Consider the following 25438-nt stretch of genomic DNA (forward strand, 5'->3'; position numbering starts at 1 on the left):
ACACAACACATCGGCAGTCGCCACTCTCACAAGCAAGAAGCCACGTCGCGGGTCTAGGTAAGCTCGGGTCGGTCTCAGACGCCTCCCGGTCTGTGTGTCTGTCTTTTTTTTTTTTTGTGGATAGCAGGAGCGCTCGCCGGCCCCTGTCTCCATGGAAACGGCGCTGCAGCGTACGTGAGCGCTCGGGTCCGCTTTTCCTCGCAGTCAGCGCTTCTGCATGCTGACTCTCGGCTTAAAAATCACTTTGGTGTTTTTTTGTTTTGAGTCGCTTTTAGCTAATGACGCACCTCTCTTTGTCCTTGCCCTGCCCGCCCCCTATGGCTTTCTCCTTAATGTACATGAGGTCGCTGTGCACGCTGGGCCTGCGCGCGCACGGCGTCACTATCCCGTACGCCTCCCCGATGTCTTTCAGCTTCTTGTTCTTCAGGGACTTCCGGTGCAGCAGGTCGCAGTACTGCACGGACACTTTGCGGTGCAGGTCGGGGCTCATCTCGTGAGGTAGCTTGGCGAGAGTGAACAGAGTCTGGAACATCTTGTCCACGTTTTCGTTCCGCTTGGCCGAGATCTCGAAGTAGGCGCACTGGTCGTCGCCGGCCACCAGCTGCTCGATCTCCTCCGGCTGGACCTCGCGGTAGAACTCGCGGTCGCCCTTGTTGCCGCAGATGACCAGCGGCACGTCGATGTTCTCCTTGATCTTGTTCTTTAGGCAGGACTTTGTCTCGTAGATTTGACGCTTGAGACGCTGCACCTCCTGGAATGAGTCTCTGTTGTCCAGGCTGAAGACCAGGATGAACACATCGCCTGATGAAAAATAATGACAGGGGAATATTAGTCACAAGTTATTACACAGCATTCAGACTAGCACATAAGTGATGTTTTATAAGCACTTTCAGTGTCGTATACTATCAACTTGAATTCTTCCTTTCTGGATCAGTTGTATGCCATTATTTTTTGAATGCCACTAGTGTTTTGGTCCTGCAGTACATTTTCCCCACTGTAGTAATAATAAAATACTTCAATACATTATTTTTTATTAATTAAAATCGGTGTTATTGGCAGTCTAAAAAAATCCATCTATTCCATTATTGAGTATAGATAACTCTTTTTTTTGTACACTGCTACATTCATGCTGAAAAAAAAACAAAAACTAAATATCGGACCATTTTTGCAAAGAGCTAGCATAAAGCTTTATTTACTATTGGCCGAGTAATGCAACAAGTGATGCGGTCCGGCTGATACACTGTAACCTGCGAGAGATGCACGCGCTTCAAAAAAGCGGAGACAACTTTGCTTTGTAGTTCGGCAAACATTTAAAACTTCACTACAGCAAGGCTTTTCATAATTCTAAGGTAAGAAACTTTTAAAACAACCCTGAAGTTATGTATTTTGACCAAAGTTCTGCTAGCTTTAAGGTTCTACACACCTGTCAGTATCGACAGCCTCCTCATGGCGGGAAACGGGTGATTGCCGGACGTGTCCAGTATGTCCAGCTGGTAAACGTCCCCTTTAATGCTGTACAGTTTCCTGTGAAAGTCCTCTATCGTCGGCGTGTACTGCTCTTCGAATCGGCCGTTCAAGAAGCGAGACACGATGGCAGTTTTCCCAACTTTCGTGGAGCCCAGTATGACCATCCTGTAGCAGTTCTTGGCCGGGATGTCGTAGTCACTCTCGGACGGCGACATTTTCTTTATCATGGTGAAGGCGAGGGTGAGTAAACGCTTAAAGGTGAGTGAACTCTTAAAGGTGAGGTTTCGTTAGGTTTTCTCAGTGTTTCTCTGTGCGGTTCTGACTTGGGAGCCGAGGAGCGCAGCTTTATAAACCCCCGGACGGCGTAGCGGCCCCTCCTTCTCTTTACGTCACGGACACACACGTACACACGCGCGCGCACACATTCACACAACGTCCATTGACTGTATCGTTCCCATTGCTGCGTCAGCCCGCTGTTTCTCATGAACGGCCACTGGAGCCACCGCGGGAAGACGACGCACGAGCTTTATCGCGAAATCAAGACGAGCTGTCACTGAAGAATCATTAATGTGTCCAGGATGTTTTGTTTTAACTCCGACTTGACCCTTGTACAAAAAACAAAACTGGAAAGGAAATGAGTTTCGTTGGAACTGGTTAATATTTTTCCTAATAACCAACGGAGCGTGTAAGTCGCCGCATAGTTGCATAAAGCCTGACATGTGCCCAAAACCGTCGAGAAATTCGTTTAAACTTGCAAAACATGTGGAAATGTTTACAGAAGCGGGTCTATTGCATTTACTCAAGCGCGTTTTTGAGGTTGGAGTGTAGCATTACTTCTTGCTTCTTTCTACTTGAGTACGATAAATGTTTGCAAAAGCTTAACGTGACATTGGCTAAAAATTTTTTTTAATTTTCTTGTATCTTAAGAATGATTCGAGTCATGTCATCTCAATGGTATGTTCTTTGGAAATATCAGAATGTTAATATAATATTTTGACTCTACATCTGATTACTTTGAAGATGGACTTTTGGCTCTGATTGAAGGCGCACATAACGTGTACTTTTATTTGAGGCCAATAGAGGGCGCTCCGGGTACGACGAGTCAGAGGGCACGAGTACTGCAGTTACTTCGAGCCGTCTGTGTGCATAAAAATAGCAATTGCGAATATTTTACCTTAAAGGGAATATGGTAGATTCAAGGTCTTCATTTATTTTTCATGCAAATGTACAACAAATAGATATATATTGTATAATGGCAATATTTTTGTTGCATTGAGAAAAAACAACCATGTGGCCATAACTCAGAAAAGGACAAGCTTCAGGGGCGGACTGGCCATAAGTCCATTCTGGAAGAGCACAGAAGGACCGAGCTTTACCCAAATCTAAAAGCTAAAAAGAAAAGCGTCAAAATAGCGAGAAAAAGAGGATGAAAAGTCAACAAAAACATGAGAAAAACAAAAAAATGATAGAAAAAACAACAAAAATCTGACAAAAATGTGGCGACGTGACAAAAAGTTTCCATCACTTTTGTAGGTCTTAGCTTTCAAATGAGGCGTTACATTGTTGATCTCCAGTCGAGAAGCTTTTAGATTTGGGTAAAGCCCCGTATAAGAAACCATGAATCCAAAAGGAATTCCGTGGAGTATGGTGTGCCACAAGGTTCAATTTTGGGACCACTATTATTTATTATTTATATTAATGATTTTGCTTCTGTTTCTACGACCACCTTTCCCGTTCTTTTTGCTGATGATACCGATAAAAAAAATAATAATAAAAAGCCGAACTGGGGAAAATGCACTCGTTAATGTTAAGGCGGTTTAGAGGTTAAAATATGTATTTGTGGAAGTGCACAATTACGCTAATTTGGGCCAGGCTAGTCAGAGTCCAGGGCTGTTTTTCAGTCCCAGTCCGCCCCTGGCAAGCTTCAAAAGGATATGAGCGAGTTGGAGTGTAACAAACGTGTCCTTCAAATTCTAAGACTATATTTTCAGCGCTGTGCAAGTGCAACACGCACCTTCAGCTGGTCTGCTTTCACGTTAATCATTTGTCTAGGTCTACTCTGCCCAGACAGCATGCATGAAGAAGCTGCGCAAAACCAAACAGAGAAATGCTGTCACTTGGACTGTGTTTGCAGGAGCAGATCCCAGATGACCGGTTTGTTCGTGTTGGCACATCGTCCTGTCTTTGATTACACGTTGAAGATTGACTTGACTAAAATTCGTAGAAGCTACACTAGTCCTCCCCTGGAGTCTGGGCACTGGTGGTGGCAGGGGATGAGGTCTGAGGAGGCCAGTGGACAACGAGCCTCGATGAGCAGAGTAGAGGCGAGGCCTGGTGGAGGAGGGGCGGAGGAGGGTTGCAGCACAGCTATGGCAGAAGCAGTGAATGAGGGGCTTAAGAGGGGAATCCTGGGCGATTATTGGCTAAAGCAGGAACGTGCTGCTGTGGTGATTGGCTGTCACAGAGGTGCGACAAGAGATGAAGAGATGATTTATCCAAGTCGGAGATGAGGCAATGAATGAGTGCTGCAGGTCGGTCTTCCAGGCTGAATTTATGCCAAAGCTTTATTTTAACAATTGTGTAAACATCGACTGGCTGCAAAACTGCTACTGTATAATGTTTCAATAGTTCACTCTGTCCATCTTAAATACAGTTGCTTAAAAACTATAGTGCTGTAATATTCTTAAGGAGATTTGTGGAGAGCTTGGCAGTGTCTATTCATTAGTCATTTCACTAGGTCCCCTGAAAATTACCAAAAATCTTTTTCCATACGGATTTATCATGTATAAAAAAATACTATCCCTGTGGCTTAAACTCCAAAAAAATATGCTCTCAAACAAAACAACAAAACCTTTAGCTCAGCTTACATTAACGCATCTAGAAAAGACCACATTTAAACCTGACTCTTACTGCAGTGAGGCGGAAAGTATTGAATCAATTGTGTTTACAAATGGACAGACTTGCTAAACTGTGCTGGAAGGGAGTTTGACTTTGACCAAAAACAAGTTTGCTGAGGGTCTAGACAAGACAGAAAGACCTCATGGAAACCAGAGTGTGGGCTGGTGCTTTAAGTGCAGAAGAGGGTGACTAACTAAATACTGTCTGCAGAATTACTGTAACAAAGCTCCAGTTCAGGCATCATTTTCAGCATATATAACATGGTACAACAATCTTACATGATCATGAAACGTCTTCTTTATGTAAACTGCCTTCAACGAGGGAGCGATGGACCAAAGATCAACCTAAATGTGGGACAGGCTGCAGACCACAAATGTTGAGTCATGACATGTTGCAGCCCTGTGTGGAGCAGTTCCCACAGACGCTGTTGTGTGTGACTGACTCCTGAGCCTCTGAACCAGACATGATGAAAGAGGCCATTGTTTGCTCTTCACCACACAGTGTGAGAGCTGTTCACCAGTCCGATGACTTTAACCTGCACCTCAGGCACTCCACTGGAGACACAAACTTGGTACAGTTAGGGAAAACCATCCTGGTAAGTTGGTGTAAAACAGAGGTCACATGTCAGACTGGAACTGATGGAATTATATTGATGGGGCTAAAAAGCTTAAAATTGTGAAAAATACGCATACAGTAAAACAAACTTGACCAACTGGTGTCATGCTTTGGATCCAGATCCAAGTCATTGTCTGAGCATCAGTTAAATAATCATAGGTTGTAGCGGAAGCCCTCACTTTCATTCCTGCTCCACATCTGTGTGTGTTTCAGTAGTTTTGTGATTTCATTCCGTTATGTGACAGCATTGAGTAAACGTGTCATGATTCAATGCTTTGTTATTAAACATTGTACTCTATTGAGAAGTGTTACAGAAACCTACGTTGCCTTGAGGTTCCACTCTTGAAAGCAGATGTTGGATAGTGAGGCAAGCTTCACTTCAGTCTGAACATTTCATATTGTTTCATATTTCATATTGTTAATGTCATTGTTCTACAGGGATGTCTTGGTTTCCATCCCTAACGCTCAATGCGATTGTTTGCCTGACCAGCCAGACGATTCTCCTTTCTGTTCAAAGGAGTAGTATCAGTCCAGTATCGGTCCACTCACAGACCGTGAGGCGAGAGTTCATGGCACTGTCACTGCGCTCTTCCAAAACATAAAGCTGGCGTGCGTGGAGACAGGGTTGTTCTGGCAGACATGCCATTCTCTCCTTGTTAAATGTTTACTGAAAAGGTTCCTGTGTCTTATCCAGCGTTTCTCTTATTGGTTGATGCGTCTGTCAAATACGGCCACTGAGAAATTGCTGAGATCCCTCTCGCTCCCAGACTACACCTCTTTGCAAAAGCATGTAGTTTGGCTGGTCAGGGAATGCGATTGTGTTGGTGCTTGTTCTCTCATGGGTACAAGACAAAATTAAAGTACAGTTTTATTCAAACTCCTAACAGGAGAGAGACTTTTGAACTGCCCTGCAACTTAACCACTGACCATCAATAGCTAAAATATATTCAAAGCTGTATCATATTTCGAACAATGTTGGGTGTTTTCAGGGCAAGGCCAGTGAGTTTTGTGTCGCTGATCGATACAAACCTGGGTGTCTCCATGGCCGGGCGGGGTGAGGCAGGAGTCGCACAAGAGGGAGACAGTCGTACTGGGTGGCGAGAGTACTTCTGCTGGCGGCTTAGAGTACCTTTCAGCATTATTGTGTGTCTGACAGAAGTGCAAGCAGAGGGGCACCTCCAGCAACACGTGAGAGCCCAATGCTCTCAGCGTCTCTCAGAACCACTCATCCTTTGTTCTGCACTGATCTAGTTTCACATACAGTAAAAAGGTCTGCTCTCTCTGGGAAACTTGAGCAGCAGTGGAGACCACTTTGATCCAAGTATTTCTGCCCCTGTTCAGTCAGGATATATTCCACACAGAAAATGTTTCACCTGCAGTTTTTTTTTTTACTTAATCAATCTAATAAAACGTCTAAAAAGGTTTTACATCAATTATAACCTCGTAAATATTTGACCTTCTAAGCTCCTAATAGATGTTTTGACCTTACAATCAGGTCTCGGTCAAGACTAAAGACTAAAGGGGCTAAAAAGGGTGAAAGCAGATCCAAATTGGACCCAACTTAAATACTTCACCAAAATGTAAATGAAATGATCTCTAATTAAAATGAATAAAGTTTTGAGAACCACAACTGTTACATTTTTACATTTCACGACTACTTCTAAAAACAACAACAAAAAACAGACAAATTATAGAGCGCTCTCCAAGACATTGTACCTTAGAGACCAGACAATCAACCCCCTTCATAAGTGCTTGCGGTAATAATTGTTCCACAACAAATAAAAAGGCAAGAAAGGCTTTGACCCCTGACTCACAGTTTATTACATAACAAGAATCCATTACTTCATCAATGGGCAGCTTATATACGGTCGTTCGGTGCGGGTTGTTGGAAGAACAACCCTGCCCCTGACGTTTCCAAAGGTCTTCTACATTTAACCGTGTACAGTGGAACAACTGCTATGGCTTTAATCGAACGATACAGTGCACGGCATCTACAGCAGTGGCTCTCAAAAGTGAATAGTGGCATCATGCTCAGATAAAAATGCTTGCATAATCTGAACTACTCATATTGTATAGTATTGAAAACATTAAAAAAAAAAAGTTGAAATATTTCCTGGAGAGTGGCTTCCCAGAGGAAAAATTTGCTGCTCAAATGTGGCTTTTTTTAAGCTCAAGAGACGAAAATGAGATTCTCCTCTATTGCTCCTAGTGAATTTTAGGAGAAACGAATGAGACTAAGGTGAGACCTACTTGAGACACCAGGGAGAAACAAATGAGACTAGAGGTGAGACCCACTTGAGACACCAGGGAGAAAGTTTTTATGGCTCCTAAAGCTTCTAAACAAGCCATAATGGAGAAATAAAGATTCAATCTCACTTAAATAGCAAAATATACATTTATTTAATGTATGCGACACAACAAATATTAGCATACATAAATAAAAACATTTTCATCGAAGGCCACCTATTGAAGTGTGAGCAGCTACAGCATATGGTCAAAGCAGTAAAACAGTCCCTCCAGGATTTTGCAGGCCTTTTTTGTTATTGTTGTAGGATATAGTATGTGCCTGATTTCACAGTCATTTTTCCAAAAGTTGCAATGAATCTAACTTTTCTTCCCTGTTTTAACCCTAGAGGAAAAAAATATATGTTTTTGGCACATGCCAATAGTAACAAGTAAAATGGATTTCTACTGATAGGAAATAGTATTTGCAGGGAAGAAGCAAAGAAAATAGCGGATTATTCCTGGAGGAACTGGTAATACATTAAATGGTGCAAGGTTGAACTTTAATGTCAGCTGTCTGTTAAGTTAACAAGAGTTCAATCGAGTAGAATTATTAAAGTAACAAGTTCCATCTCTAACAATGTGTGACACCCAAGTAATAAAAAAGGCTGCCCTTGGGCACCCTTGCTGAAGATCCCACAGATGATGTTAGATTATGTAAAGGTCCTGTGTCTTGACTTCAAGCTTTTATCCTTCTGGACTTTTTCAGTATTGCCCAAAGGTAACAGTCCGTTAGTCCAGGAAAGTTGCTGATTTGTTCACCTTCTGGAAACAGTTCAATGTTTTTGGGGATGTTCTGTTGTCATCACATTGGGGTTCAATCTTGATTTTTTAAGATGATCGGTGGCAACATCTGCTTGGTGTCCATTTTCCCCTTCTTCATTCTTCTGCTGCAAAACAAACAAAAACATTTAATGTTTAATGTCTGTCATCATTTCATTGCGGACCGTCCTATTCAGGTTAAGGATCAAACATTGCCATACACTTGCCAAAAGTTCCAATTACATATACAAACTGTTGTCTGTTTACAAAAGAAACATAATATACTACATCCAAATAATGCACTTAAAACAGTGCAACTACCAAAAGAAATAAGCATAAACTATTAAAAATATATAAATAACACAATTGGAGTAAACGCTATAATAAACTACAAAACTCTGAGTTGAAAGCCAGTAAAGTACAGTGGGTCTTTGGACAAGACTCTGCAGCAATGAAATATTAAATATATATATATATATTTTTTTTTAATATGTTTTAATGTGTAAGAAGAACTATGTAGTCTGCAATATTAACTGGAAAAATTAAATCGGTATCTGCAAGGAAATGCAGCCAATCATTTAAGTCACAAGACCCCTTTTCCCCCAGATATAACCAAAAGCCACAAGAGGAGAGCTGAAGAGCTGCATGCGGATTTAAAACCACTGGTGTCACATGCCTGCTCTAATCAAAAACTCACTTTTGAAGTGCTTGTAATTAAGCTGGTAGCATGGTATTGGGCAAAATCTGTGTCCTGCCTCCAGCTGTACACAACCTGCAACACAGAAAAACAGGAGGAAAAGTTCAGGTCATGTATTTCAGCCACGATTATGTTTAAGGAAAATACCATAAAAAGTAATAAGTAAATGAGGCATAGCCTATACTGTAAATAAAAAGCATAATGTTAAATGATAAATACTACTTACTTTTTGTAGAAACTCCTCTAGTTGGTCAACTCTCCCACTTGGCTGAGGGATAGCAGGAGCCTGGGGTATACTAGTAGAGAACGGTGGATGTCTCTGAGTTCAGAGGGCCGTGCATGAGGCTGTTATAGGACATGGCAATCAGATCTGAAAATCAAAACAGGAAAAAAGAATATGACCTATAGTAAATGCAAACTCAGAGTAAAAAATATTAATATTACAGAAGTGTCTACAATGTCGTGGGACGCTTCTCAGCTATTTTGCTGTCACATGCATTTGATATGGACAAATTCTACCGGTTAAGGGCCAGGCGTTGGAAAACGCGTAAGTATAGAAACAATTAAAGTTTGGGAAATGATTTTGATTAGGTTACCGGTAGGTAAAGGTTAGGTTTATCTTGTAATAACTAATAATTTAATTTATTTCTCAAACTGATTCTAAGAGGATATATTGAACAGGATGTCTTTATACATTTTCATAAGGAGACAGCAAAATAGCAAAACGAGTTTGTAGCCAGACAGTTCTGAAGACACTGCCTAATATTATGCATAAATGAATGAGAGTGAACTTACATTTCAGGGTGTATGTGGGAGTGTCTCCCTCTTCTCCCCATCCTCTTGTTTCCATCAAGCAAAGTTAGCTGAAGGCACATTTAGTTAGAAGTGCAAAGTTAAAACACACACTGTTCTGATACAAATATCGTTGCTTTATAGGATTATAATAATTATTATGAGAATATATCAATTGGTGTTCCTAATCTTAACAAATAATACATTCATGTCTCCACAAAGAAATGTAATTTCCGATTCCTCGTTACAGCTTGTGCACACAAAGCTAACAACATTGCTACCAGCTAAGGCTAGCATAGCCGCGATCGCGGCGGAAAAAAGTCGTTCTGGGAGTTAAATTAATACGACGACATAACTCGGGAGGTCCTGTGCTTTCCAACGCTATATAGCATGCCCATGTTGGGAGAGAGTTAGACAGTAAAACGATGCCCGTTTAGTTAGCATAGTGCTATAATACAACATAGCTTACGCAACTGTTTTGCTGCACTCGCAGCGCCTTGTAGGGAAATCAAGCCACAGTAAATACTAGGAAGGCTAAACAGAAATGAAACTTGGTCTTACCTTCAATGTTGTAGTTGGTGGATAATATTTTCCATCAGGATTATTAGTAGTTTTGCTGTATTCCGTGCGCTGCTGCTCGGTGCCACTGACCACCAGCCACTTTGGACAAATCAACCAATCAGAGCTCAGCAACAGTGAGCGACAAGGCTCCTAGCCAATTACATGACTGATAGTGAATTTGAAAAATTGGCGCTAACCAATGACTTTGTAGCTCATCCTTGTTCAAGCTGCGAACGCGAACCGTTTGTTTGAAAAGAAAAAAAAAGATTATTATTTATAAATTACTACCGTGTATAATAATATAGCATCCATGCAATTCCATTTTATTTATTTACCTCCCCCAAATGCATAGGCTAGACAATGACAAATTCACAGCATAAATAAACTATAGTAATAATTTAAAAAAATATATATATATGACTTGAGTCAAACCAAATAGAGACATTGAAAGTATGGTGTTGAGCATAGAAAAATGTGTTATTCATGATAAATACAAATCTTTATTTATGAATCAGGTAACAATTTTTTTAAGACTGTTTTTTTTTCTTTTTTTCTTGGGTTTTTATTGTCTGTAAAGGGAAATTTTAGAGACACAGAAAGAGCCTGGAATGAGACCTGATTCAGTTGGAAGTGAAATCTCTCTGGTTTCTAAACTTGAGAAGTGAAGACACCAATGTGGAGACAGTTTGAGTTTTGATAAAGAACAAAGTGATATCTCTTTCAAATCTACACTGGAGTCTGACCTGAGCTTTTGCACAGCCTGTTGCTCAAGAGACAAAAACAAGAAACAGGAGCAATAAGCCATGAGCTCACTTTGGTCTTAAACACTGCTCAAAATGGTCTAGGAGAAAGAACTGAGACAATATTAAGATCTCAAATTGGGATTTTCTTTCCTCTGGGTTGTCTCAATACTGTCGTAAGGAATGTACAAAGCATTTAATCAGGATTTTGGGCAGTGTGATTTCCCCGTGGGTCGGCGTCGTGAACCGGACGGGGATGCCGAGGCGTCTGGGAATCCATTCCGGGGAGTCCATTATTCGTGTTTGCTCCGACGGCTCCTCTCCTGATAAATCCGTTCCGTGAATGGTCTGTAAATACAACAGGACAAACATGAAATGGGACCATAAATCAGGGAGGGGAATGCCGTACCGCTCGGTGCCAGGACCCGGCGTGTGCTCAGCGAAGCGTCGGGCGATGAGTGAACGAGCATTTCCATTGTCCAGGAACAGGAACTCTCGTGTCCGCACATGTCACTCTCCATGTGATCGCGTTTGCTCCGCCGCCAATGACCCACAACTAATTCCACAGTGATACTTGGGGAAAGACGGCTAAATGGTGTGGAAGACATTTAACAAGCTACTGTTGGACTCGCTAGAGAAACTGACCTCTAATGCTCATAATGTGTCAAAATTAGAAATGGGTCATTTATAGGATCAGACATTCTATGTAAAGAAAAAATCACATAAAAATCGCTATTTGAATAGAGACAAATTGCAAATTATAAACAATGAAATATTCTGTCAGCATGTGGTCTTGATGGGAACAATGACTGATGTAAAAACTAGGGATGCACCGACACCGATACCAGTATCGGGTATCGGGCCGATACCACATGCTTGTACTCATACTCGTACTCATTCATGAGGTGCCGATGCCAGAAACCGATACCATTTGACGTGCGGCCAGCGCTCCTACGAGGCGCAGCTCTCAGCTGAGGAGAGAAGATAACAACTGGAGAATTGTTTAGTGTAAATACAATATTCCACATAGAGCTGACTTTATTACAGACTGCGCTCTCTAAACCAGAGTCTGAGCTGGATTTAACCAGAGCTAAATGTTGTTAGCGCTGCAGCGTCTGCAGTGTTTACAACATACAGGCTAACGTTGCTAACTCGCGGCTAGCAGTTTTGGCCATTCTGACACCGTTTTATGCCCAGGGGTTTGTTCATCTGAAAAACTAACCCAGCGACTAAAAAGTCCTCAGAAAATCCAAATTAAAGACATACAGCATGTTTATATTGAGAGAAAATGAGCTGCAGCAAAACAATGAAAACACTGTAGCTTCTCACTAAGTTACTACAAACACACGAGAAAATCTACAGGAGCTGAAGTAAAGACGAAAAGAGACCATTTAAGAAACATCTCAATACTATTGTTAAATAAAAATACATAAATGAATAAATGAGTAAATTTACTAAGAATGTTGAAGAAAATGCCTTGTACTCGTATCGGTATTCGGTATCGGCGAGTACTTAAATCAAAGTACTCGTACTCGTATCGGTTTTAGAAAAAGTGGTATCGGTGCATCCCTAGTAAAGACCATTGGTTCTCAACTGGTATTGAAATCCACCATCATCCCGGCCATGACGAGCCACGACCCGTATAGTAATAATGGGCAACTGAAGCCTTGTAAGGATCTTGTAAGGTTGGAAGTCTCCGGGCTGTTTGATTCTGTTTGAACACTGACGGTGACGCAGAGAGTAGAGCGTACACTGGTGTGTGTGGATCAGAGTGTTAATGGGTAAGTGGCTCCTTGATGTAAAGCACAATGAGTGCCTAAAGCAGGAAGAAAGGCGCTGTATAAATGTGACCATTGACCTCTTGTGGACAAACCGTATAATTGCAAATTCTCATCAACACGACTGAAGCACCGACACAATCATGTGTGCAAGAGAACTTTCAGACTGACTGGTTTTATTGTTTGCAGCCTGATATTGATGTTTGAATGATCAAATCAATCATAAGCTGATAAGCGTCATTTTCTTCATAACGTGGGTCTGTGCGTCACAGAGCTCCAGTGGGCGGGGCCAACTCAGTCACCTGGGGCTCTGCTGCTCCGAGGCAGGACATCAAAGCGCAATCTTTTTGATTCATTTGGTCAGAGCAAATTTATCCACTGTTTGCAGTAGATGGCGCTTCTTATGTTTCCCTCGCCCGGTCAGCCATCCACATGAGCTAATCTCTTCAAAAGCAGGACTTTGTCAGGAGTAGCAGGCCCACAGCCTGGCGCAGACACTTTCACCACATGAACGCGGTTAAATTTGAAATGGGGAAATGCAGCACATTATCTTATCACTAATGATTTTCATTGCTATATGGACCAGAAAACATCTGTGGTTTAGCGCCTCGCCGCTCAAGGCAGCAGTGAAACGCTCCGAGCCAATGACCCGCTTTGAGACACTGATACGCAACAAACCGAGTGAACTTTTCCAGACAACTGAGACTTTTGTCACATGACCAGCTGTTATTGAAACAGTTTGCTCCAGGAAGAGCAATATAAAAGCTTTTGGCCATCACTACCAAATTGTAATTTTGCAGTTTGAATCATATCCACATCATTATATTGTAATGTAATGTAAAAGTAATGTAATAAAGTATTGAAGAAACCTATAAAATAACTAAAACAACAATCAGAAGATACTAATAGAAATAAATGTTCCCTGGAAATAGACTGTAAATGTTTCTATTCTTGTTTTACGACTGTAAAGCACTTTATGACATTGTGTCTGTGAAAAGTGCTATACAAATAAAGTTTAGAAAAAATCTAAAGGCTAGCACATCAGTAGTTCATAAATCCAGACAGAGATACTCACATATTTCTTTATTTGGTTACAACGTAGTGTCCGCTCCTGGTCCTGGGACCATCTAGAGGGGTGACATGGGGTCCTATTAAAGGTCTTGCCACCCCAGCTGCCCCCCCATTGTCATGTGACGTCTCACATCTGGTCTAGAAGCTACTTCTTTGACAGGACAAAGACTGTGGCGCCAAAGATTGTGTTTATTTTATTGTTTTTTATTACAAAAGTTTCAATATTACCTGAGTCAGACCCCCTACTTATATTATGTACAATGTATGTATGGGGGGCTCAGCCTGCAGCTAAACTGAAAAATTGCTTTGCGATCAAGCTAAACATTTGCTATAAACATTCAACATTGTAAAATGTGTTGCCACCTCAGAAGTTCTCCCTGACCCTGCTTGCCACCTCGTGATTTTTTTTCTAGATCCGCCCCTGCATGGCACCCAAGTGTGGGTGAACCAATCGACTCACAGTGCTCTGTACGTAGGCAACAAGAATGTGCATGTTTAGCCCAGAAAACATTTGAAACTAAAATCATCATTCAGTCCAAATAAAGTTTACTTAGACTCACCTATTCTAAAATGCATGTGATTCTAGTATTTCATATTTACGTCTTCTCTCAAATGTTGATACAAGTCTCCTTAGCCAGTAACGACCATAAAAAAAACCAAAGAATGAGCTGCAACTGTTGCACATACACAGGCAGACACAAGAAAGACTGCAAAAGCAAACATCGTGACATACTTGACATCAATAGATGAAAAGCTTGTAGTAGAAGGTTGTGACTATGTGACATTGTGTCTGTTCCATTTTCACTTTACAGATTGAGTCCCAGGCACCTGAAATCACAGTGTGAAGTCGTTTCCAGCCAGGCCGCTCACACACTGCTCTCAAACTCGCCCAAATCAGATAATCCTGAATCAGTGCCACGGGCCTCAGACAAATATAACTCCAGTCTATTCCCCCTCACAGCTTGTGGGGAAACGTCTCACCTATACCTTCCTGCAAATTACCCATTTCTCATGAATGACACGACGACAATAAAGCTGTGGGCACATTTACACCTGGGCTCTTATTCACAACATGCAGCTCTGTGATATTTAAGGGCCGTTCCTACAGGCAGGCAACTATTTTTAGATTCTATGTAACTTAACACTGAAAGACTAACAAGACATATTTACACAGGCATTAAGTACTAAATATATGTACCTGTAGCATGAGCTATTACTAACTCAAATAAAAAGCACTGCAACCTGGTGGTCGAGTGGTCACTGTCAAGTGGTGAAGAATTTAAGGGGAAATATTCTTTTTGCAAGTATTATCCCAGTATAATCCCAAACACAGCTTGATCATGATTTTACGCCATTTTTTTTTTTTGCCACAGCCTTACTTCCTGGTTCACCAAGAGCTTGCTAGCATGGGTGGATCATTTTCCTCTCCTGCAACGAATGCTACACTTCACAAGAATTCGGAACGTAGGGAATGCTTTTCCTGGTTACTTAAATGCGTTGGTTTCTCGCAAGGGAAAATGCGGCGAAATTATTTTAGAACTTTTCCATTTAAATCCAAATCCAAAACTTCTTGCAACTTTCAACTCATTTTGTAACATTTTGGTCTTTTTTTTTTTCATCAATTTTTTGATTAAAAAAATGGATGATTTTTTTTTTTCATTTTTTTTCATTTTTTTTCTTTTTTTTGTCACATTTTTGTCACATTTTGTGTCATTTTTTTGTTATTTTTTTGGGTCATTTTTTTGTTATTTTTTTTGTCAATTTTCCGTCACTTTTTTTGACAAAGTTTTCTCACTTTTTTGTCACATCTTCATCATATTTTTCGTCTCAGTTCTGTAGCTATTTTCACACCTTTCTTCCAGAAGCTTTTGGATTGGGGTAAAGCCAAACTGGAGAAAATGTGCTCGGTTCAGGTGGGAGTTAAGGGAGTTAAATGCAGTAAATTAGAATATCTGCCTTGTATAAAATGTCTCTCTCAAAATGGCTGTAGTGAATGTCTTGAAATAGGCCTCTGTCTCTTTAAGAACCTCTGACTCTTTCAGACACGCCCCCTCCACACGCTGTCTGTGCCATCAGTGGGGAGGGGGTTCTGCTGAGGAGCAGTGGTTGGTTACTCGGCTGGTGACGAAAGCTCGGAGGCGTCTCCAGGAGGTGGGGGCGTTCCTAGGAGGACTCAGGCAAACCTATCCCTAAAATGGCCGCCATCAGAGTTTTTACAGATTACTCAAAAATACGTGAATGTGCCAAGGCATGTTTTTAATGAGGGAATGACATAATAACATGATGTAAAGCTTGAAAAAGTCGATTTTGCATAATACCCCCCCTTTAAGAAACTTGGTAACACAGGCTTGTAGAGCGCAACACAAGTGTAAGCCACTATTATTATTATTATAACATTGATACCTATAAAGTTGATTTTGCACCTTTAATTTAATGTAACTTATTTTCCGACTCTATGCTTTTCACAGCACACTCTTCCAGTGCATCCTCAGCCTGTAGTTATGCCGACACGTCCAGTACACAGCCGCACACCTGCTTTCTCTGACCTCGGCCACACAATGAAAGTGCTGATGAGTAAGAGCGCAGCTGCTCTCCGAACGAACGGCACATTTGTGAATTTTTGCGAGCAGGGAGGAGGGCGCGAATATAGGTCTTCATGTGCGGCGCTCATAAACTCATTTTTAGGCCGGTCACGTAATGTCCAACAATAAACAACACTGAAAAACTGATCCTTTCATCACTGTCATGTTATACTACACCGCGTTCCAAGTTATTATGCAAATTACATTTTTCTAAGATTTTCGAAATTGTCAACTCAAATGACAGTCAGCATCATTTTCAAACCTTTAACTGTTAGAGGATAATATTAATGAGATTGAAAAAACAAAAAATAAATATAATAAACAACTGAAAACGTACTGTTCCAAATAATTATGCAACTCATATTATGCAAACTCAATTCAATTTAAAGGTTCTAATTAACTGAAAATGGTCATTTGTTGAATTTGTAGTATTAGGAGGTCATACTTACTGAAATCAAAAGCTATTTCAATCAAAAACATCTTAACAGGTCAAGTTAAGTTTTACCATAGGAGCCCTTGTGTGATAGCAGCGTCAAAATTCTTACATCCATTAAACTTGTGAGTTTTTGGAGAGTTTCTGTTTGGATTTCTTTGCAGGATGTCAGAATAGCCTCCCATTGCTGCTGTTTGGATGAAAACTGCCTCCCACCCTCATAGATGTTTTGCTTGAGGCTCCAAAGGTTCTCAATAGGGTTGAGGTCAGGGGAGGAGGGGGTCCACATCATGAGTTTCTCTCCTTTTATGCCCATAGCAGCCAGTGATGCAGAGGTTTTCTTTACAGCAGAGGTCACTAAACGGCGGACCTCGATCTTGATCTAGACCCATGCGCCAGCCCATCCGGACCCGAACCTTGGATCCGGACTTTGGACCCGACCCTGAATCCCCTCAGCTGTGTGTGCTGTGCTCTCTTTCTCTTTCTGCAGAGCGATAAACGGTTTCAAAATGACTGAAATACGGCTCGCGCGCACGATCGTAATGCACATATTAGCGTGGCTGTTTCAGCAGCTTCAAATACCTGTTTGCTGCTTTGTCGCAGCTGTTCTCTTAATCTGATGTATTTGTCTGGCAGAAACCGTCCTCATTGCGCCTTTATCTGCACAAACCCGTGTGTGCTCTGAATCAGCCACAAATCTCTCAACAGTACGATGATTAAGCTGAATCTTTTGTGAAATATCGAAGATTTCATACCTAGTCCAAGGCATTCAACTATTTCATCTTCAGATCCTTTTTCTTTCCCATATTGCTTGAAAATGGTGGTCTGCTTAATAATGTGGAACGTCCTTTTTCGGTAGTCTTTCCCTTGACTGGGCTTAACCTGACAACTAATCATCACAGGCGTCTGAGATTGATGTCAGTGATTCAAGGAGCCCTGAGACACAATACCGTCCATGAGTTTCATTGAAAACCTTTTTGTTTTTTAAACCTTTATGACACTTAAATATCATTTGCATAATAATTTGGAACGGGGTGTAAACTATGTTACATTAACAAGAATAGAATACGTACCCTTCAAATTGTATCGCCACCTTGTACACCACTGCTACGATCGCTGTCAGGGTCAAGCCGACAGGACTACAGCCACTGTAGAGCCAAATGCAGAAGAACATGAAAGGTTTGGTAATCTGTACAAAATGTAAACACAAATGCACAATGAAAGGCTAGTTCAAATTGTAAATTACTAAAAAAAATTATCTGTAAATTAACTGCATAAAGCAATGGCACAAACAGCCTTTACAGCTCTCGACACAAATCCTGCAACAACCAAAGGGGAAATACAAGTCAAACCAATGTAGTGAACTTCGTGAAAGTAACACTGGTATTTAAAAGGAAAATAATTGTATTCATTTCTGAGCTCATTTTCTGTCCATTGAGTCTTGAACAACATGCCGCACATTCCTATAACTTGCAGAAATAGTGTTGCATATTATAGATGCATTTTTCACATCAAAATTCAGGTCATTGCACACATTTTAAATAGATCGGAGTCAAGTATTTGTTGCTAAACCAAACCACACATATATTTCAGAACATATTTGTTTCAGTCGGAGGCACAGAAATCACAGAAACGATGTTCCGCTGTCTAAGCTTGATCTTAGAACTGCGCACTTAGGTTAGCAAACAGGCTTCCCAAACCTGTACTTTACGTTAAATGATTTAGCATTTAGCTCCAAGGCCACTTTTATACGCTAATTCTTATCTAAAGCAAAATCTCAAAAAGTCTGTACATTTAGTAACGATTTCTAACCAGGTTTGCTAATGTGGTCGATGGGTTGACATTTTCGCTCATGGTTGACCATTTGAGATGTTTGGTGGCTAAATGCTAACGGCTAATGGAAAAATAGATGGCTAACGAAACATCTCTGGTGAAGCTGACTTGGTAAGTGTACGCATTTGGCCATTTCTATGTTGTAAACTCGGGTTCACAGTTTATGAGCACATTTCATAACTTTCAGGAGGCTTTACTGTCATGTTGTTGCTCGCCTGCTAGTTATGATTGATACAAATGCACTGCACACAAAGGTCTTCTTTATTTCTCTCCACAATTGTGTTCCATTTCACAACTAAATCCTTTTATGGGTTTGCAGTATGTTCTCTCTCCAGACCCAATTGAGACAACATAGTTTGTTTGCAGAGGACATTATTTACCAAAACAACTGCAGCCTTTGTAACATTTTAATGGCGGTCTTATTTCTATAGTACAACATGAATGAGACTGTGACAAACATCATCACTACTCACTCCACCTCTATAGAAAACACCCCTGTGATTGTGTGCCAGGTTAAACACGTGTGTCACACATGACCAGCGTGACCCACTAATTCAGCCGACTTGGTTTCATAACCGGCTCTGACCCACAAACACATATTGTAGTTTGGCCGGATGAACACAATTATTCTACAAATGCTAATCTTTTCCCTCCGTTATACCTCTGCCATCAGTCCAGGTAACAGATGTTTTCTCTAACTGATGGGTCACGGGAGCTCTCTGTTTCGAAAGTCCCACTTTCTTTGCTCCACTTAACAATGCACAGATGACACCTGACCTTTATGAAATCCTGGAGTGGTCTCTAATGCAAACATACGAGCATCAAGCAGGTAATCAGCAATTGATAAAGGAGTCAGTGAAGTCACTACTGACCTAATTCTGGTAAAAGGGAGTTTCGTGAAGGCTCTCAGCCATTCAGGAATTATCCATCGTAGTGAAGCTTAAATAACGTCATCTGGACTGACTTGATAAGGTTAAGGACGTTTTAGGAGCTGCTCCTTCACTCTTGTGGTCATAAAAGTAGGCTTCTGGGGCAAACAGTCAGTGTGACCAGAGACCCATCACCAGATCTTGACCTCAGTTTTGTTCATAGAAGCTGGAAGTGTTTTTTACGTTCTGGAAGACCCCACTCTGTCAGGGAATGGACGGACCTTCCTCTATTACTAGAGCCATCATCATGCAATTAGCAAAAACAGAAAGACTGGAATGATTTAGATTAAATATAATGCCCTCTGAAAACCACAATCTTTCTCCATGTGTGTAAAAGCTGTAGCTGTAGTTTAAACCTCATCTGAAATGCATTTCATATGACAAGGACGGTAATAAGTTTCTGAAGTTCACTAAAATCCGCACTTGGAACTGAATCATGATTATAAAACTTTAAGTCCACATTGCGAGGTGCATGGATATGAAACTAGATTTGAGCTTAAACTGGCCGAACACAGTACCATTGTGCAAAGTATCATGTTGCCATGCGTTGGGAAAAGTCGGTGTTTCATCAGATCTGGAGCGTGCGCGTAGCAACAAGTTGTCATAGAGACTAAGCACACATGAAAAGTTTCTACTTCACTGCCATTTAAGAAGGGCATGTGCACTGATATCATGTCAAGTGTATTTTGAAGCGCTTTGACGTAAATGAAGTAACCAAGGATATGGTCACAAACACATTTATTTAAAGTTGAACGCAAATGAGCACAACTAAACGTACTGGTGCTTGTAGTCAGTGTGGGTGTGTGTAGACTTACATCAGTGCTAAGCCGAGGTAGTTGGCAGTGCTGCCCCAGTACATGGGATTTTCTACGAAGTTGAAAGGAAAACCTGTCGCCTTCTCATCCATCAAGATGCCAAAGTAATCGCCTGAAAAACACCAGACAGACTGTGTTATTGGACAGAACATTCTAGCAAGGACTGAGTCAGTTTCATAACTGCGTAAAAAAATGAAAACGTTGTCAAATTCTCCAAAACAGAGTGGATTGGTTTTGTGTGACAGTGGGCAAACGTGGTCACGACTTCCATCTGGAAAAACATTTACGGCAGCTCTCAGGGTCAAAGGACACTGCGGCGTGAGAGGAATTTGAATTAAACTTCAACATAACCTTGCTAATAGAAGTTACCAGTAAGCCTGATTCTCCAACACTGACACAAATTAAGACCAGGTTGAACAGTTTCAAGTGGAAATAGTGGCGTGAGTGGTGGTGAGCAGCTAAAGTCGGTAAATTGCTCTGCTGCCTCCTGGGGCTTCCAGGTGTGCGAATGGCTGTTCCATCTATAAGTGCTCAACCATATACTTAGTGAATAAGCAGAAGACCTTTTAAGCTGTCTGAACCGTAACGCTGGCGAGCCCTGGAATCTGAACTCTCTTTACCTTCCCAGCCAGCACCCGCCTCCGAGCTCACCTCTCCTTCACGAAGCAGCAAGACGCAAAATTGGCTTTGCTACTACAAACAACACACGATCGCAACTATTAACGCAAAATCAAGCAAACTTCCAAAAAGTCCATTGTAGTTGTTATATGTGTGTGTAGGAAGTCATGTCTTGCACCTCCACGGGTTTAAGTCATTCAGACTGAAGCATCTGCTCCGCCGCCTCTCACTCGCCTGAGTCTGACTTTACAGCGAGCTGCTGTGAGCTCCTTTCACCCTCTGTCTGAGTTTCGTTTCTCTGCTCCTGGATCTTTATTTGGCGATATTTGCGTCTTTTTGGTTTACAATGATGTGAAATGCAAAGAAAAGCGTGATACTGATACTGATAAAATACATTGTTTTAACTTTGCAACTTTTGGAGAAATGGCTCGTGAAATCAGGCATTTCTTTCCGCAAGAATCACGGCAAATGTCCGTGAAATCCTGGTGGGCATTTTCTACCCAACATGCGTCCACTTTAAAGGAACAGGCCACCCTTTTTAAATACTGAGATATGTTCTTCCCTTAGCTGAGACGAGTTGATATGTACCTGTCTGGTCTTTACGCGTGCTCTCAGTCACGTAAACAGATCACAGACGGTGTTAGCGTTTAGCCTCTCCTCCTTTCCTCTATGGCTCCAAACGGAAGCGAAGTTAGAAGCGACCAAGCTCTTCCACGTTTTCACTATTTAAATACGGTTACACAAGCCTTTACATGATCCAAGTATAATCACACAAAATTAAACGTGTCTTGTCACAGGCTCATGTATGTATGTACATAGGGACAATGTGGAAGAGCTTGGTCGCTTCAAACTTCGCTTGAGTTTGGGGCCATAAATGATAAGAGGAGAGGCTAAATGCTAACACCGTCTGTGCTCTGTTTACGTGACTGAGGGCACACGTAAAGACCAGACGGCTACATATCAACTCCTCTAAGCTAAGGTAAGAGCATATTTCAGTATTTAAAAACAGTGGCCTATTCCTTTAAAAGAAAGTGTTCACGGCCCTGGAGTCACCACTAACTATCTGGAAACGCCCCTGACAAATAAAGCTGCTGGGGGGTCATCTGGAATTTCACACATTACTCATTTTAATGAAAGATAATTTATGCTTTAATAACACTTAGGAGTCTCATGTGATGCCTGGAACGCCCTCTCCAGGCAGCAGCGGGAATGACACATGTTAAATACAAATCAAAGCGCTTTGGCTGAAGAAGAAGAAACGACTAAAGTGAAGAGGATCACTCAAAACTGCATGAATAAAGAAAAACAACAGTACTGGAAAGTTTAAAAACAAAAGTCTATTCTGCTTTGTCCTTTTTTCAACCCCTTAACTCCCACCTGAACCGAGGACATTTTCTCCAGTTTGGCTTTACCCCAGTCCAAAAGCTTCTGGAAAAAAGCTGTGAAAATAGCAGCAAAGCTGCATTGACAAAAAAGTGACGAAAAATTTATAAAAAAGTGGCAAAAATGTCACAAGAAATTCACAAAAAATTGACGAAAAAATGACAAAAATGTGACAAAAAAATGACAAAAATGTGATAAAAATTTAACGAAAAAATGACAAAAATGTGATAAAAAATTAACGAAAAAATGACAAAAATGTGACAAAAAATGTGACAAAAAATGACAATAAAATGACAAAAATGTGACAAGAATGTGATAAAAATTTACGAAAAAATGACAAAAATGTGACAAAATGTGACAATAAAATGACAAAAATGTGATATAAATTTGACCAAAAAATGTCAAAAACTTGACAAAAAATGACAACAAAAAAAAGACAGAAATGTGACAAGAATGTGATAAAAAATTGACAAAAAAATGACAAAAAAAATTAACAAAAAAGTTACATAAATGAGTTGAACACCCAACAAAAAAAAATGATGGAAAAAAAATCTGATGACGTGAGGAAAAAGATCCTCTCGATTCAGGCAGGAGTTAAGAGGTTAAAATTAATATGCAATAAATGTATATATTCCGTAAAATAAATCATAATAAAAAAAATCTCTCTTGCGATAGTGGCGTTAAATTTCACCGTGATGAAAAAAGTGTCCAGGTCAGGAGTGAAAATGTAGCAACAGGTGGGCGGTGTGTGCGCTATTGCCATACAGGTGAACTAGGCCATGGCTTGCAGTAACCTGATCACCCGCTGTGGCTCACGATGTAATGAATTGTCCCGACATTGTGCGCAACAAACCATAATCTGACCCATTTGAGTTTTCCAGCGATTCAAGTTACCAGTAGATACCAACCCGAAACCTGTGGCCGTCACACACGGGCTGCAGCTGACCCCGTTCTGGCTGAATCCACTATTTTATAACAAATTGGATTACAGTTGTTTGGGGAGAGAATGGGGCATTATATAAACAAATTCTCAATAGTAAAATGACGTGTAAAGCGCTAACCTGATTCCTGACCTCAAAAGTCACCAGATGCAGACCGTACATACGCCGAGGAAGAGCGTTGTGTAATTTTATTGTGGCGATCAACCTGGTTTCAGCGTTAGCACAGAAGCAATAGTGGGTCTTTGGAAGAGCATGTTGTTTTGAGCCCGGGTCATCTCCTCGGCCCATTAGGCGTCTGTAATTACATTGCGCTGATATGTTTGTTTTTGTTCCAGAGTCGTGGCTTTCAATTGTCAGGTCACGGTGACTCAAAGAGGCTTTATATAGAACAGAGAAGGCGCAATTCCCAGCAAACCGTCACCATGTACACGTTTTAACAGGGCTCGTGTGTAGGAAGATCTTGGAAAAGACGTCCCATTACTTTAGTACATTTGAGTGTTGACTCAAATTACTCTTTAGCAGTGGGGGCTGGTGACGTGAACACCAAGGGGGGGCTGTTTCGTACCTACTTCCAATTACAGTATATACGTATTAAAATCCAATAATAATGGCTTACAAAGTGCTACACTGTCATTATTCATTCACACAATACTCGGTGGTGGTAAGCTGCTATTGTAGCCACAGCTGCCCCTTGGGGTAGACAAGATAAGGTAAGATAAGATTATTTGTCACATGCAGGTCAACACACAGCAAGTGGTCAGGAGCCGGACCACTTGTGGGAGTTGAAATGAAGCTTTCATCAGTGCTGCCATGGGGCGGCGCAGCCAGACTGATGGAAGTGAGGCTACCAGTCTGTGCCATCGGCCCCTCAGACACGGGGAAGACCTGCAAACTCCACACAGAAGGGCCCCGCCCAGGTGGGAATCGAACCCGGGACCTTCTGTGAAGCACAAGCACTAACAGCTGTACCACCGAGCCGCCCATTATATATATATATATATATATATATATATATATATATATATATATAATAAGCTGGCCAAAGGATGAGATACAGACCACAGATGTTAAGACGCGAAAGCTCCTAACCATGCACGGAGGGTTCCACCCCAAATCCAGCACCCTGAGACTGTACGCTAGCCGTTAGGAAGGAGGCGGAGGACTAGTGAGTGTGAGAGCCACTATCCAGGATGAAACATCCAAGATCCATAAGTACATCAAGGACCAGGCTCCAACAGATGACGTGCTCAGTGAATGTCTCAGACAATGGGGAACAGAAGATGAAGTGCTGGAGGTCCCGTCATGGGAGGACAAGCCCCTACACGGCATGTACCACCAAAACATAACTGAAGTGGCGGATATTCAGAAATCCTACCAATGGCTGGACAGAGCCGGACTAAAGGACAGCACGGAGGCTCATCATGGCTGCACAGGAGCAGGCCTTGAGCACCAGAGCAATAGAGGCCCAGATCTATCACACCAGACAAGACCCCAGGTGTAGACTGTGCAAAGAGGCCAATGAGACAATCCAGCACATAACTGCAGGGTGTAAGATGCTGCAGGGAAAGCTTACATGGAGCGCCATAACCAAGTGGCTGGTATAGTGTACAGGAACATCTGTGCAGAATATGGGCTGGAAACCCCAAGGTCAAAGTGGGAAACACCTCCAAAGGTGGTAGAGAATGACCGAGCCAAGATCCTGTGGGACTTCCAGATACAGACGGACAAAATGGTAATGGCGAGCCAACCGGACATTGTGGTGGTGGACAAAGAGCAGAGGAAAGCTATTGTGGTTGACGAGCGATTTCACCATCATGAAAAAGGAACACGAGAAACTAGAGAAATACCAGGGGCTCAGAGAAGAGCTGGAGAAAACCTGGAGGGTGAAGGCATCAGTGGAGCCCGTGGTCGTTGGGGCACTCGGGGCAGTGACCCCCAAACTGGAGGAGTGGCTCCAGCAGATCCCAGGAAATACATCAAACATCTCGGTCCATAAAAGTGCAGTCCTAGGAACTGCAAAGATACTGCGCAGAACCCTCAAGCTCCCAGGCCTCTGGTAGAGGACCCGAGCTTGGAGGAAAAAAAGAGACCGCCCGCGGAGGGTGATTTATTTTTTATTTTTTTATATATATATATTTTTTTTTACCTTAAAAAGAAAGTAAGTTACTTTTGAGACGTTTTATTTTATATTTTATGGTGAATATTACAAAAAGAAACAACTCAACAGTAATTTAAGAAAC

At 41.5% G+C, this 25438-nt stretch overlaps 2 protein-coding genes across 2 annotated transcripts in view; both read right to left on the reverse strand.

Annotated features, from left to right (window-relative positions):
* Nucleotides 1-218: 218 nt before the first annotated feature.
* On the reverse strand, nucleotides 219-1725 carry rasd1 (RAS, dexamethasone-induced 1). The gene is made up of 2 exons (XM_079577504.1): nucleotides 1424-1725; nucleotides 219-801 (listed from the first exon to the last, which is right to left on the reverse strand). The coding sequence occupies exons 1-2, from the start codon at nucleotides 1692-1694 to the stop codon at nucleotides 272-274; spliced, it is 801 nt and encodes a 266-aa protein (XP_079433630.1). The 5' UTR covers nucleotides 1695-1725; the 3' UTR covers nucleotides 219-271.
* Nucleotides 1726-10981: 9256 nt separating this feature from the next.
* Nucleotides 10982-25438, reverse strand: part of pemt (phosphatidylethanolamine N-methyltransferase) — a 71517-nt gene continuing 57060 nt past the window's right edge. Inside the window, exons 5-7 of the mRNA XM_079578011.1 lie at nucleotides 20257-20368; nucleotides 17753-17827; nucleotides 10982-11163 (exon numbers count right to left, since the gene is read on the reverse strand). Coding sequence (XP_079434137.1) covers nucleotides 11109-11163; nucleotides 17753-17827; nucleotides 20257-20368 — 242 coding nt within the window. The 3' untranslated portion in view covers nucleotides 10982-11108. The remainder of the gene's footprint in view (nucleotides 11164-17752; nucleotides 17828-20256; nucleotides 20369-25438) is intronic.

Source organism: Gobius niger (genome assembly GCF_951799975.1).
Source record: "Gobius niger genome assembly, chromosome: 19".
In the NCBI taxonomy this organism is placed as follows: domain Eukaryota; kingdom Metazoa; phylum Chordata; class Actinopteri; order Gobiiformes; family Gobiidae; genus Gobius; species Gobius niger.